Source organism: Grampus griseus (genome assembly GCF_964374135.1).
Source record: "Grampus griseus genome assembly, chromosome: 6".
NCBI lineage: Eukaryota > Metazoa > Chordata > Mammalia > Artiodactyla > Delphinidae > Grampus > Grampus griseus.
Window position 1 is genome coordinate 36051680 of NC_139000.1, and position 14918 is coordinate 36066597.

General features: G+C 38.5%; 1 protein-coding gene across 5 annotated transcripts in view; it reads left to right on the top strand.

Moving 5' to 3' along the window:
• Window positions 1-14918, top strand: part of RNF38 (ring finger protein 38) — a gene marked incomplete at its 5' end in the record, with an annotated part of 123970 nt that overhangs the window by 65787 nt on the left and 43265 nt on the right. For 3 of the 5 annotated variants that reach the window (XM_082657324.1, XM_082657326.1, XM_082657328.1), the window contains one exon: window positions 6218-6367. The exons of the other annotated variants lie outside the window; for them this stretch is intronic. In XM_082657324.1, the coding sequence (XP_082513450.1) occupies window positions 6218-6367 (150 nt within the window). The remainder of the gene's footprint in view (window positions 1-6217; window positions 6368-14918) is intronic. 5 annotated transcript variants of the gene reach the window in all.

Here is a 14918-nt window from a genome sequence, read left to right on the forward strand (position 1 = left end):
ACCCATCCAATTTTTATAGCTAAACTTACGTTGGAAGTTATTAATCTGGGTAACTATTGAGAATTTTCTGTACTAGAGCAACCTGAATTTTGAGCAAGGGTGGACAGAGGATGGCACAGTTAGACATAATTGAATATGTTAGCATCATAATGTGGAGTGTAGACCTGTTGTGTCTGCAGTTGCTTTGGATGAGGCTTTTAGTTACATCGCTAGACTGTTTATTTATTTTTGGCTGTGTTGGGTCATCGTTACTGCGTGCAGGCTTTCTCTAGTTGTGGCGAGCAGGGGCTACTCTTCTTTGCGGTGCACACACAGGCTACTCATTACCGTGACTTCCCTTGTTGCAGAGCACGGGCTCTAGGCGCGCGGGCTTCAGTAGTTGTGGCATGTGGGCTCAATAGTTGTGGCTTGCGGGCTCTAGAATGCAGGCTCAGTAGTTGTGGCGCACGGGCTTAGTTGCTCCGTGGCATGGGGGATCTTCCCGGACCAGGGCTCGAACCTGTGTCCCCTGCATTGGCAGGCGGATTCTTAACCACTGCGTCACCAGGGAAGCCCCAGTAAGGTAGTTCTTGATTAGTCCTGTGATTGTTGTGTAGTGTCTGGGTCTAGTCACTAGTTTTCTGGTTGTTTTCCTGCTAACCACATATATCAGGCATCTGTTTTCATGTCGGTTCATCTTTGGTTAAATCATAGTTTGCTTTATGTTTTCTCTCGACAGTGTATGGATTGTAAACACATATTTGAACTCTATAGTTGTAGTCTAGTTAATTTGTTCAGTAAATGTTAGATTCCTAACATCACGTTGTCTATCTGTAGATGAAGCAAATGCTTGAACTCTATAATGAATTAACGAGTGAGATTTGAGCAAGTAGACAAAGAGGGGCCACGTACAGTCTTATTTTTCCCCAGCTTTTCTGTCATTTCATGTTCCTTTTTTTTTTTTTCATGTTCGTTTTTAAAAGATCTGAACAGCTTTCCTTCTCCCCTCTATGTTAGGGGACCCTGTTGTCCTCATTTATTCCTGTTGAATTTGTCCCTCCCTAGACTGAATCTCTTTGAGGGCAAGAAATATTTCTTTTTGTTTTCACAGCATCTAGCACATGGTAGAAATGCAATAAGTATTTGAATTAATTGTGACTTTTATTCAGTAAGACTTACAAAGCACTCAGTCACACTTCATCTTTTCAAATGTGTGTATGTGTGTGTATATATGTATAAATTTTTTATTGATTTGGACTGGTCATGGTCTAGATATTTTCCAAATCCATGTAATTCTTAAGAGATAAATCTTGAAAAGATGGTTTAGAGCAATCTACTTTGAGGTTACCAGCGTAAGTAAAATGATTTTAGACATACTTCCTTCAGGGGAAAATAATCCTTGTGCATGCAAATCTGGATTGTAGAACTGAAGGAAAGAAAAATTCATTAAAAGAATGTGTAAATCTTAACTTTTCCTAACCTTTATGTTCACTTGCTCAGTACATGTAATAGTTAGAGACTTCCTTAGTTGCACGTGCCTCCCTTCCCCCCTTTCCCATTAATTTGTTGGACTGTGGGGTGAGAAAGGAGGGTGGAGCCTTTTGGCTATTTTCACCAGCCCTGGTTCTGCTCTGTTCCCAGAAAGACATGGGCCCAGTTTGTTGTTTGCCTTAACTCAAGAATGGGAATAATAGTTTATTTTAAAAAGACAGTGTCCCATTGCTGGACAGTAATGATCCTTCCCCGGTAAGTAGTACCAGTTCTTGAATGGTTTAATGACTGCATAATAGTCCGCCAAGCACACATACCATAATCTCACTTAAGAAATACTTATTTGTTAAACATTTAGGTTACTTCTAGTTCCCTTTTAAATTGTTGCTGTAATGTGATGGACATATTTGTGCTTATGGCTTTTCTCATATTTTGGAATATAATCTCAGAATTTGTCAGATGAAAGATCAATTATTCGAACTGTTAATTTGTTAATGAAATCTCCTTGATTACTTTCCAGGAGATTAATATTTGCCATCATGGAAGCAGTGAGAATATTTGGAGTTTTAGATAATTTGGATTCGACCTCTTCATTTTTTAGGTACCCAGACTTGGACCTAGAGGAGTAAGGCACTTGTTGGAGTCAACGTTGACCAAGCACCTAACTCATCATTTTTTGGGTTTTTTTTTTTCCCTTTGTCTGTTAGCCTATGATTTGAGTGCCTTTGAGCAGATGGTATGCAGCTTTTGTAACAGTGAACAATTTTTTTTCTGGAGAGTAATGTGGCCATTTTGGAGAAGGCTGTTTGGCCTTTTGAGCAATTTATTTTGTGGAAAGTACATTATTTAATACTGGCCTAGAGATCATACACCTGTATATCCTCTACTTCACTTATCTGAGAAAAATGTAAATGAAGGAAGCTGTCATCAGAAGTGATTTTGGAGGAAGCAAGTTCTGGGACAATATGTAGACCTAAGTCCAATGTTATTTTTAACACAATAACTGCAACAATTTGCCACGGTAACAATAATACTACACTCTTAACACAAAGGTTAAATTGTTGGTTATATTATGGTTACCAAGACAGGGAAAGGCCACATTAAACAGAAGATGTCCTTAAAATAGAAATGTGTTATTGCTTAAAAGGTTAAACTGTTTTCTATAATTCTAGTCTTGTGAAATAGAAAACAGTTATGCTGGGTGAATTAGTCATGTAGTTATATGTAAATAAACATTAGAAATGAGAAGTGTAGGGAGTTGCAGATTCAGTCCCATCTCAGGAATGTTTTCATGGCAGGACTTTTTAAATATAGGTGCATCCTGAGAGAAGGCTGAAGTTACCATGTCCTTGTAATGCTCAGCAGTTGGTAGATTAGGGAAAAATAGAACTATTGATTTTCATATATAGTATAATCTCAGTAATCTTAACTGAGGGAGAGTTAGGGAAGTAGTGGAAGTCAGAAGCAAGTTACAAGGAAACAAATTTATTTTTAAATGCTTAAAATAGCTTTAAATAGGCATTGTGGAATAGTTGTTCCTTACTAATCCAACTAGATAGATTATAAAGAAGAATGTTACTTTTAAAATTCTTCATTTAGAAGGTGGTTTAGTGGGTTGAGTCTGAACCTTAGAGCCAGATAGACTTGGCTTCAAATTATGGCTCTGGTGTTTATGAGATGTTTCGCTTTAAGCAAGTTGGTTAACCCTAACTTGCAGTATGTAAAGATCAGAAAGCCCAGCTTGGTTCCTGGCATGAAGTTTACTATTACCAGATTGAGGTTTTAAAAACTGCTGTATTGCTTAGATAAAAAGTCATCTTTCATAATTAAACTAATACAGCTAGAATTTTGGAGAAGAAACTCCTTGAGTGTGGCACAACAGTTTTTATTCTATTATGTACATGTATGTTATGTTAGTTTTCTATTGTGTGTAACAAATAACCACAGATTTAGTAGCTTAAAACACAAATCTGTTATCTCACAGTTTCCATGGATCGAAGTCCTTGTATGGGTTAGCTGTAGAGTCTTCTGTTCAGGGTCTTATTTGGCTGGAGCTGTGAGTTTTATTAGAGACTTGATGGCCTCTTCCAAGCTCACTGTTGTTGGTGTAATGTGGTTCTTGTGATTATAGGGCTGAGGTTCCCCCATTTTCTTGCTAGCTGTCAACTGGTGACCATTCTCAGTTCCTAGGTGCCCTCAGGTCTCTACCACATGGCCCCCTTCATATGACTTCTCAGAACCTAGCAGCTTAGTCTATAAGGTTGGCAGGAGAATCTCTTTAGGAAGGGCTCAACTTCTCTTTTGAGAGCTTTCTCTCATTAAGTCAGGCCTACCCAAGGTAATCTCCCCTTTGATTAACTTAAAATGCAGTGACTTGGAATCTTAATTATATTTGAAAATCCCTTCACCTCTGTGAAAGGGTTTGTGTAATTTAGGTCATATAATTTAACCTAATCATGGGAATGAAATTCACCATATTTACAGTCCTACCCACACACCAGGGAGGGATGGATTATACAGGAGATATACACCAGAGGTGGGAATCTTGGCGACCATCTTAGAATTCTCTCTTCCCTTCTCTCCCCCTACTCCCCCACCCCCCCGCTTCCCCCTGCAAGGACCAGGGTTTGCCAGTTTTTTACACGTATTACTGAAATCTGTTTTCCCAGCCAGCTCTTGTACTAGCAGTTTGTGAGACTGCTTTAGCTATGATAGTTGAAGGTAGATGGCCTTGTTAAAACACTCTTCAAATGTACTTATTGTGCAAAGTGTAAGCTTAAGATTGCAGAAAGAACATGAAGCCTACATCAAGGAACAGAGACCATTTTGAGAAAGGAGAGAACTGCTTTAAAGTAGTAAAAGCACTCCTTACATTAAATGAGTCAGGAATGTGAAACTACTTCTTCCTTTGAAATATTTTCTACTCTTGCCCTCAGATAAACCCAGGGCTCCTACCTCTACTCTGATTTTTGCCTGTATTATGGCATTTAAAACATTATCCTGTAGTTGGCTGCTTGCATCTTTCTTTTTAAAACTAGAATAAGCTCCTTGAGCGTGGGATCCATGTTTTATTTCATTTTCTAACATAACTCTTTGCTTATAAGAGGAAGTGAGTAAATATTCCTTGATTCAGTCATTCATATTTCATCACAGTGGTAAAGGGTATTGGCACATTCATGTTTATAGTACAGAGAAAAGTTTTAGTTCATGTCCAAAACATTTTGTGGAGCAGTACTAATGAATTCTAAAGTTACTGCCGTCAATTTTGCTTTCAATCCTAGGAAGGTCTTTGGAAGTAATTTTACTGTTAGCAACAGGCCTGGTCATTTATCTGTTTACCAGGCTCGTAGCAAACCAGAAACAAAAATTTATAAAGGGGCTAAAGAAGGTTATTATAGCAGGATTATTCATGTAATTAGCATGCCACTTTATGATCTGTCTCTGCCTTCCTCTCTGGCTGCTTCCTTACTGACCAGTTACACTGAACATTTTGTAGTTTCTTGACTACACTGTTAGCAATTACCTCTCCAAAGCACCAGTATGGACCATTATCACAGAAAGATACTTTTTTTTTTTTCTTTTTTTTTTTTTTTGCGGTACGTGGGCCTCTCACTGTTGTGGCCTCTCCCGTTGAGCACAGGCTCCGGACGCACAGGCTCAAACTGCAATGGCTCACGGGCCCAACCGCTCCGCGGCATGTGGGATCTTCCCAGACCGGGGCACGAACCCGTGTCTCCTGCATTGGCAGGTGGACTCTCAACCACTGCGCCACCAGGGAAGCCCGAAAGATACTTTTTTATACAGTGATTTGCTTTTGTTTCTTTTTTATAGCGTATACTTCTTGAAGGTAGGAAATCGTAACTATCTTTTGTTTTTAGTGCCTGTCACAGAATAGACACTTAACATGTAAGGGAATGAGTGCAGCAATGAAACTAAAAACAAGACAGCCTTAAAGACATGGTCTTTAGTGTAGGAACAAGCGGGTACATAAACCTTAACCCCCAAAGGCAGTTCACGCCACAGCACAGTGGAACAGGTGATACTCATGATGTCTGTGATCAAAAATGCTACAGATTAAGTATACTTACATATGAGTTTAAGGGGATTAACTCACAATCTAGTCAAACATTTAAAACATGCAGTCATTTACTTTGAGGCTTATGATCTTGTCCTTTATTCATTAGGAAGGTTGCTAGGTTTGTGTTGAATAGAGCTGAGATCTCCACAATGAAAATCTTGTTTTCTATACTTGGGATCACTATAGAAATTTTGCCATAGATGTTCTGAAATCTCTCTTCCCTTGCATGATCATTTGGAATGTTAGCTTCAAAAGAGAATGAAAAATTAATCATCGCCAGGTAGACACTAATCTTTCTGTACTTAAGTGATTTTTACTTCAGGTTTTCTTGACATGAAGTCTTATCTGTCATTTAGGGTTTCAGAATTAATGCCAACAGAAAAGATATCAATAGATATTATATGGGAAACATAGGAAGGACTTTTCCTTCTTGAGCAGTGCTATTTTGCCTTTAAAGAAAGTTTTTATAAGTGAGATCCATTGCCAGAGGCAACCTTTGTCATCCTTATATTTGTTTTGATGTTTAAGATTAATTTTTTATTTCTTTTCAGTCTCTGCTAACAAAATCATCAGATACCTAGAAAATCCAGACTGTCCTTCATAGGCATGATTCTCCACATTGGTGCAGCTAGCCATGAACTATCCTTTTCTTCTCCCTCTTTTTCCCAGATATCTCCCGGGGCCAATTCAGCACCTCTACCTGGCCATCCTAACAAGGTGATTTGTGAAAGGGTGAGACTTCAGAGCCTGTTCCCTCTCCTCCCAAGTGATCAGAACACTACCATTCAAGAGGATGCTCACTTCAAAGCTTTCTTCCAGGTTCTTATATATTTACCCTTTCCCTTCATAGGGCTGAAAGCCACAAGATACATTCTAGGTTGTTTCTAGGAAGGCTTGAGACAAAATTCTTAGAATCTTCTTACTTCTTATTTTCTATTATATGTGGGAATAAGTATTCTTCTTAGAGGGAGTCTTTAACATAACTTTTTCAGCCAGCTTTTCTGAAGAATGTTTGTCTTGTCTTGAGCTGCTGTTACTATTTGACCACTTAATATTCTTGTTTTTTTATCTTTTGGTCTTAGTCACTTGTCCTAATAGGTCTAGTTCTGTAGGAGGGTAGAAGATATTACAGAATATGTGAAGTTGTATAGGGAAGGAAAAATGGAAGCATGTAAGGTATTTTTTAAAGTCATCACTACTTATTTGCTTAACATCCAGAGTTTGATAGTAATGCATATTTCAAAGAGAAAACATGGTTACTTGCCTTCTGTAACTTTTTATACCTGTGGGTAAAATGTGTTTAAAAATTTGGTTACATACAAAATGAAAACAAATTAAGGTATGAATGGATTTAAACTGTCATTAGGTTATTAACAAGAATACTAGGATGTGCTCACATAAATCATTGGCTACTACATTTACAATCCATTATTGCTAGAGAAGCAAGTTTTAGTAATGGAATTCGTTATTACCACAAAGGAAACTAAGTTACAGAATTGCTTTTGTATACTAGGGTTGTGGGCCAAGTCATGTAATTGTATACTAGGGTTGTGGGCCAAGTCATGTAATTGTACATGTGTATATAAACCTGAGGTAGTGAGAGTTGCTAATCAAATCTAGGACTTTTGGATAGAGCTAGCTCATTTTCTGTTTGTGTGGGAGTGACAGGTTGGGACTTGGGACTAGTTCTGAAAGAGAAATGCTTGTGACACATTAAATTGGAGGTGTAGGATTTCTGAGGGTAGGTGTTTAGGTGATCTAGGGCTCTTTAATCTGCTTTCTTTGTTAATATTTGTGCCAGGTTCTCTGCTTTGTGTGTATTGTCTCCTTTTGTTTTTAACCATCATAATAAACTAGTCCTGGATGGTTTTCTAGATGAAGAAATAGGCTCAGAGAATCTCGCTGAGATGCCCAATTACATATCTAGTTGTTGGCAGAACAGATATTCAAATCCAACTTTTGCTATTTCTTGTCTACTATATCATACCAGCTTTGGATGTTAACAGATAATTCTGTAAACACTGTTCAGTGTATGTTAAGAGACATCATCTGTATTGAATTGAATGGCATATTGACTGCCATTTTGGATACAGCATTAGCTTGCAAGAGCTTGATCTTTAACAATAGACCAATATAGCTAAGGAAGAAATTGACTTTGTACCGTCGCTACTGCCACTAATAAACAGTTATTTGACACTTTGTGTTCTCCAGACCTCCTTTGAGTCTTTAAGCATTAACTCAATATTAACTTTAAACTCAAAGAGTAGCTGCCAAATGCAATAGATTAAACCCATGTTTCGGGACTTCCCTGGTGGCACAGTGGTTAAGAATCTGCCTGCCAATGCAGAGGACACGGGTTCAAGCCCTGATCCATGCCTACATGCCACAGAGCAGCTAAGCCCGTGTGCCACAACTACTGAAGCCCGCATGCCTAGAGCCCGTGCTCCGCAACAAGAAAAGCCACTGCGATGAGAAGCCTGCGCACCGCAACAAAGAGTAGCCCCCGCTCGCCGCTACTAGAGAAAGCCTGCATGCAGCAACAAAGACCTAAGCAACCATAAATATATAAATTAATTAGTTTTTTAAAAAAAGAATTAAACCCATGTTTTGAAGATAAAACCAAAAAGTTAGACTCAGTTCCATTGGATGTTGCAGAAAGGTGAAGGGTGTTACTGTTAAGTTTTTATTTATAGTCCTAATTTAACTTAAATCTTACTTTTCTCTAATTTTAGAATAAGGCCCTCAATGTACTTTGCTCCCAAGAGAGACTGGAGATTTTCTTTGCCCACTTATTACCCTCCCACTGTTCCACATGAAGCAAAGTAAATCCTTCTCATATCTCCTTCGAGATACTGTCAGATACCTTCAACCAATTCTGATACCATGATTAGGTGTGATTTCTTAGTTCCAGTTATGGTTCTCATCCTTATAAAACTTAGTTGCCATGTAAAAACGAGAACCTATGCAGCCACGTCGTATCCTCAGAAAGTTATTCCCTTAATGCAGTTTTCTCTCGGCTTTCCTCCAAGTTCCTTTCCTCCCAACTCTTTCTGCTTTTCCTTCCCCCTTGACTCCATCCATTCTAAACAGACTCACCTACCTCTTCCATTTTTTTCTTAAAACACCCTCTTCACTTCCATATTGTAGCTGAAACTAGTCTGTTTTACGAGGACATCATTTTCCCTGTAGCCTTTTCTAAGGGTAAAGAAATTACTGCTTTTTCCTGCTCCAAGCATGGGATTGGGTATGTAGCTAGTAGGTAGGATGGTCATAGAGGTGAAGGAAAGTGTTGATACACTCCTGGATCCTTGTTTTTAATCACTAGTCTTTGAACAAAAAGCTTATCCTGGTTTGTTTTTTTTTTGCGGTATGCGGGCCTCACACTGTCGTGGCCCCTCCCGCCGCCACGGAGCACAGGCTCCGGACGCACAGGCCCAGCGGCCACAGCCCGCCGGCCCATCTGCTCCGCGGCATGCGGGATCCTCCTGGACTGGGGCACGAACCCGCGTCCCCTGCATCGGCAGGCGGACTCCCAACCACTGCGTCACCAGGGAAGCCCCTCATCCTGTTTTTGATCTCTTTTTTCATCTCCACTACTTACCAAGTTTGTGTCACTGTCCTTGTTTATTAAAGACTTTTGCACTTTGCTGCTTTTTACTTGTTTTTCTAGTCAAAATCTTTCAAATTTTGTATGTTTTTTAATTTTAAAAATTATGAAATATTTCATATATGCAAGTTATAAAATATAAAGAAGACATATGTATAAGTTTTAAAAAACCACCATCTAGCTTAAGAAATCAACTATTGCCAATGTTTTTGAAGCTTCCATATTATATTCAGGTGCTGTCCCAAACCTGTGCCTTGGGTAAACCTCTGTTGAATTTTGTGTTCAGTATCTCTTTGCTTTTCTGTGTGGTTTTTACTACATATAGTATACCTCAATACTATACTATTTAGTTTCTGAACTTAATGTAAATGGTATCATACTTTGTGTATTTTTGCCATTGTGAAATTCATCTATATTGATTGCATGTGGCTGTGTCCTGTAGATTCATTTTCCTGCTTTTAGCGTTACATTTATATGAACGTACTGTACTATAGTTTATCCCTTCTCTTTTTGATGGACATTTGGGTAGTCTCCACTTTTCTATTATTATTATTAGAAACAGTGTTGCCATGAATATTCTTGTATGTTTCCTGGTGTACATTTATTTGGTATTTTAATGTTCCTTTAAAAATGATGGCTTTGTGTATTTCTTGCTCTTTTTTTTCCCCTACAAAAGAGGTTTAAGTAGATGCACATTTGCATCTCTATAAAAATAAGCCTATATTTAAAATTAGAATCAAAGTGCCTCCTGTAATTTTTTTAAATTAAAATTAAGGTATAATTAACATACAGTAAAATTCACCTTTTTCCGTGTACAGGTCTGTGAGTTTTGACAAACACATACAGATGTGGGACCATTACAATCAAGATATAGGATAGTTTCAGCACCCCCCAAAATTCCCTCATGTCTGTTTGCTATCTGCGCCCTATAATTTTAAAATTAGCATTTTCGTGCTACCAACCAATTCAGTGATTGTGATTGAAGATTGTATGCTTTCATTAAAAAGTCGTGTACATCATGGGGAACTTGAATTTCAGGTGTGGCACAACCCTTGATTTCAGGTGTGTGTGTGTTTAACATACACATACATTCTTTTAAAAAATATTTTCCATTATGGTTTATCATAGGATATTGAATATAGTTTTCTGTGCTATACAGTAGGACCTTGTTGTTTATCCATTCTATATAGAAAAGCTAACCCCAGCCTCCCACTCCACCCCTCCCCCAGTCCTCTCCCCCTTGGCAACCACAAGTCTGTTCTCTATGTCTGTGAATTTGTTTCTGTTCTGTAGATAGGTTCATTGGTACCATACTTTAGTGATATCATATGGTATTTGTCTTTCTCTTTCTGACTTCACTTAGCATGATAATCTCTAGTTGCATCCATGTTGCTGCACATGGCATTATTTCGTTCTTTTTTATGGCTGGGTAGTATTCCATTTGATGGACATTTAGGTGATTTCCATGTCTTGGCTATTGTGTACAATGCTGCTATGAACGTAAGGGTGCGTGTATTTTTTTTTCAGTATGCAGGCCTCTCACTGTTGTGGCCTCTCACCCATTGCGGAGCACAGGCTCCGGACACGCAGGCTCAGTGGCCATGGTTCACGGGCCCAGCTGCTCCGCGGCATGTGGAATCTTCCCGGACCGGGGCATCGGCAGGTGGACTTTCAACCACTGCGCCACCAGGGAAGCCCGCATGTATCTTTTTGAATTAGAGTTTTGTCTGGATATATGCTCAGGAGTGGGATTGCTGGATTGTATGGTAATTCTGTTTTTAGTTTTCTGAGGACCCTCCATACTGTTTTCCATAGTGGCTGTACCAACTTACATTCCCACCAACAGTGTAGGAGGGTTCCCTTTTCTCTTCAGGGCTGTGTGTGTATGTGTGTGTGCATGCACGCACGTTTCTTAATACAGCTATTTGATAACTTTATTTTGTAAATTTACTAAAGTTAGGTGATTGAAATTTGCTGATTTATACATATAAAGAAATAGATTTCTGAAAGTACTGTAAAAATGTCTCTTCTCCAGCAAATTTATAGACTTAACAAAAATTTTAGCCAAAAAAAAAAGAAATATTTTATTTTAGAGCTTTACGAAGTTATTCTTTTCCTCCCCATTAATTAATTTATTTACTTTTGGCTGCGTTGGGTCTTCATTGCTGTGCGCACGCAGGCTTTCTCTAGTTGTGGTGAGCGGGGGCTACTCTTCATTCTGGTGTGCAGGCTTCTCACTGTGGTGGCTTCTCTTGTTGTTGAGCACGGGCTCAGTAGTTGTGGCTCGCAGGCTCTAGAGCGCAAGCTCAGTAGTTGTGGCACACGGGCTTAGTTGCTCCATGGCAAGTAGGATCTTCCTGGACCAGGGCTCAAACCCGTGTCCCCTGCATTGGCAGGCAGATTCTTAACCACTGAGCCACCAGGGAAGTCCTAGAGTTATCCTTAAATTCATAAGATCATCAAAGGAAAGACAGGAACAAAAACTTTTCCAAAAATTGTCATAAAGGGAAATACACCATAAAGATACTAAATCATATTGTAAAGAAATAGTTTCAAGTCAGTGAGTTCCATATTGTTAAAACACAGTGGATGGGAAACAACCTAAGTGTCCATCATTGGATGAATGGATAAAGATGTGGCACATATATACAATGGAAATTACTCAGCCATAAAAAGAAATGAAATTGAGCTATTTGTAATGAGGTGGATAGACCTAGAGTGTCATACAGAGTGAAGTAAGTCAGAAAGAGAAAGACAAATACCGTATGCTAACACATATATATGGAATTCAAGGAAAAAAAAGTCATGAAGAACTTAGGGGTAAGACAGGAATAAAGACACAGACCTACTAGAGAATAGACTTGAGGATATGGGGAGGGGGAAGGATAAGCTGTGACAAAGCGAGAGAGAGGCACGGACATATATACACTACCAAACGTAAGGTAGATAGCTAGTGGGAAGCAGCCGCATAGCACAGGGAGATGAGCTTGGTGCTTTGTGACCTCCTGGAGGGGTGGGATAGGGAGGGTGAGAGGGAGGGAGATGCAAGAGGGAAGAGATATGGGAATATATGTATAACTGATTCATTTTGTTATAAAGCAGAAACTAACACACCATTGTAAAACAATTACACTCCAGTAAAGATGTTAGAAAAAAAAAAACAGTGGATGTTTTGCAGCCCTCATTCTACATGACCTCTTAGTTGAACCCTTGAAACTCCATTACACTGGCTTTCACCACCACACTCCACTCTCCTCTCATCAGGTACTCAACATAAAATGTTGGAGCTTCTCAGGGTTCAGTATTGGGCTTCCTTTTCATTTTATAAACTATTTTGAACAATTTTTGTCAATGCCTGTAACTTCGTTGACGTACCATCTATCTGTAGTATACCAAAAAGTCCTGAATTAACATATCTAGTCTGAGCTTCAGTTGTCTGCAGAACGACTCCATGTGGAGGGATCCCTTGATTCACAGGGATCCCTTGATTTCAGGTTGTTCTTAGCAGCTTTTCTGTTTTTGTTGGTTTCATGGTTATGCTTCAGATTATTTCATTGATCCTTGTTTATAGCTTCTGTGGAACTAAATATAGCATTTGAAAACAGTACAATTACAGCATCAAGGTAAATCAGTTTTTGTGAACCAGTGATGTTCTAAGAAAAATCTAGGACTTAAGGTTGTTAATACATTATTCAGAAATTAGCCAAACAGGCCTCCCTAAACTCAGGAAGCCACTGCTGGGTTAGCAGTTATGGCCAACGAATATAGAAACATAATATTTTCACATGGTATTTTATCCTCTTCATTATGATGGAATTGCAATATGTTATACCACTACATTCCCTTTGCAAGCACTCACTGCACATAAAATTGTTCTGTTCTTTGGCCTTTTATGAAAAAACACAGACTTGGACCATGTCAAAAAGCAAAGTTCTGATTTTTTTTTTTTAATGCATGGTATGGTAACTTTTGAAAACAGAATATTTGAAGTCTCTTTTCCCTCCCGTACCTACAAGTAAAATAACATTCCAGGAGGATGTACTGTTTGAGTGGTTATGAGGTTGGATTTTGTTCTGAAATCTTTTGAGCTGAGGAATCAAAGCTGTGCATTAGAAAATTAAAGTCCTTTGTAAAGGATATGAAACAGGACTATATATATGTTGTGTAGTTCAAAGGCAGTATATTCACTGAATTGTCTTTTGTACATCTTCACTAATAGAAACATATTTTACATAAATTTGAATATAGTTTAAACAAAGACTTTGTGGAAAATTAAATGAAAGAATGTGTAGAGATCATTTTGTACATTATGTGATTCAAATGTAAAGTTATTAATTATTATTTACAAAAAGGGATCTGTCTTGGTGGTTATTTTTTATTAGCAAGTTGCTTTATGTAGAGTGTTTCAGTTTTCTAAGTGCTTTCATGTCTCTTATTTTAAATGAATGGAATTCAGTAAGTATTTCCTCTCCTGGGCCATTTAAATTTAATGGTTGTGGAATGAGAAACTTAATCTTTTGTCAGATAGAATAAGGCAGATAGAGTCTGGAAGTTTAAAAGAGGATTGGGAACTCATAAATCTTGCTATGCTTATTTATTTGTAAATCTGAGATGAATGGTAGTCCTGAATAATGAGAGGAGAGGGGACCAGATTATTGGAGATTTTATCTCCCCGACTCTAGTTGCCCCCTTGTTCCTTTGAGAAGTCCTTGGGGCTCACTAGTGTTTGCTGAAATCAGAGGCACTTTTCAATCACCATTTTTAATCTAGGACTTGGAACCTGTTTATGCTTTGGGGAAAGTTTGCATTATCTTCAAGACTTCCTGACTGACATATATATAAATATTATTTATATTTTATGTGTGCGTGTTTATACATATGCACGTGTATTTGTTTTTTTTTTCTCCCATGGTATTTAGCATTTAATCATTTCTGATTTGCTTTTTTTGAAACTGTGGAATACTTTCTTATGGGTTGTTTTCACTTCTAATAATGATGTTTTGGTTATAAAGATTTGGTGTAACAGAGGTGTAATCCTGTACTCATTTTATCAGATGCTGAATACTGAGTATAAAAGCTAGCTGGCTAATTTTCTTCTGTCCTTCCTCCCTTGATCCCTGAATCTGCATCCGTATTCTGTACTGTAATATCTCTACAGTATTCTGTACCAGTAGAGACAGTACTAGTACCTGACTTGACTCAACATCTTACAGGTTTAAGTTGTCAACATCTGGTACTTTCTAGTCAGCCTACAGGCACAGAGTCAGCAGGGACAGGAGGGAACTGCTCCCCCCTGAGATTTCAAAACGTAAATTTTTCTGTAATGGTGAATTTATCCTTAGGGACTTTTCTTAAGAGAGTCCCTTATCTCTTAGTTCAGTGGTTCTCAGAGTGTAGTCACAGACGAGCAGTACCAAGCATCATATGGGATCATGTTAGAAATGCAAAATTCTTGGGTCCCAATCCAAACTGTCTGAATGAGAGACTGGGGAGTGGACCCAACAATCTGGTGTTTCTGATGCATGCAAAAGTTTGAGAACCACTGGCCTAGGTAATAGGAGTATTCCTCCAGATTCTGCTTTGCATTTACTTCTGTCAAGAGTCGTTGTGGTACCATAATTCTAGATCAGTTTTTATATTAATTTCTAAGTTTAGAGGTTCACAGACAACATGGGTAGTGAAAAATTTGAACCCCAGCCTTGGTGTGAGGAGCTAACCTGTGGTTTGAATTCTCAGGGATGTGATCCCTTCTCCAGTTCTCAG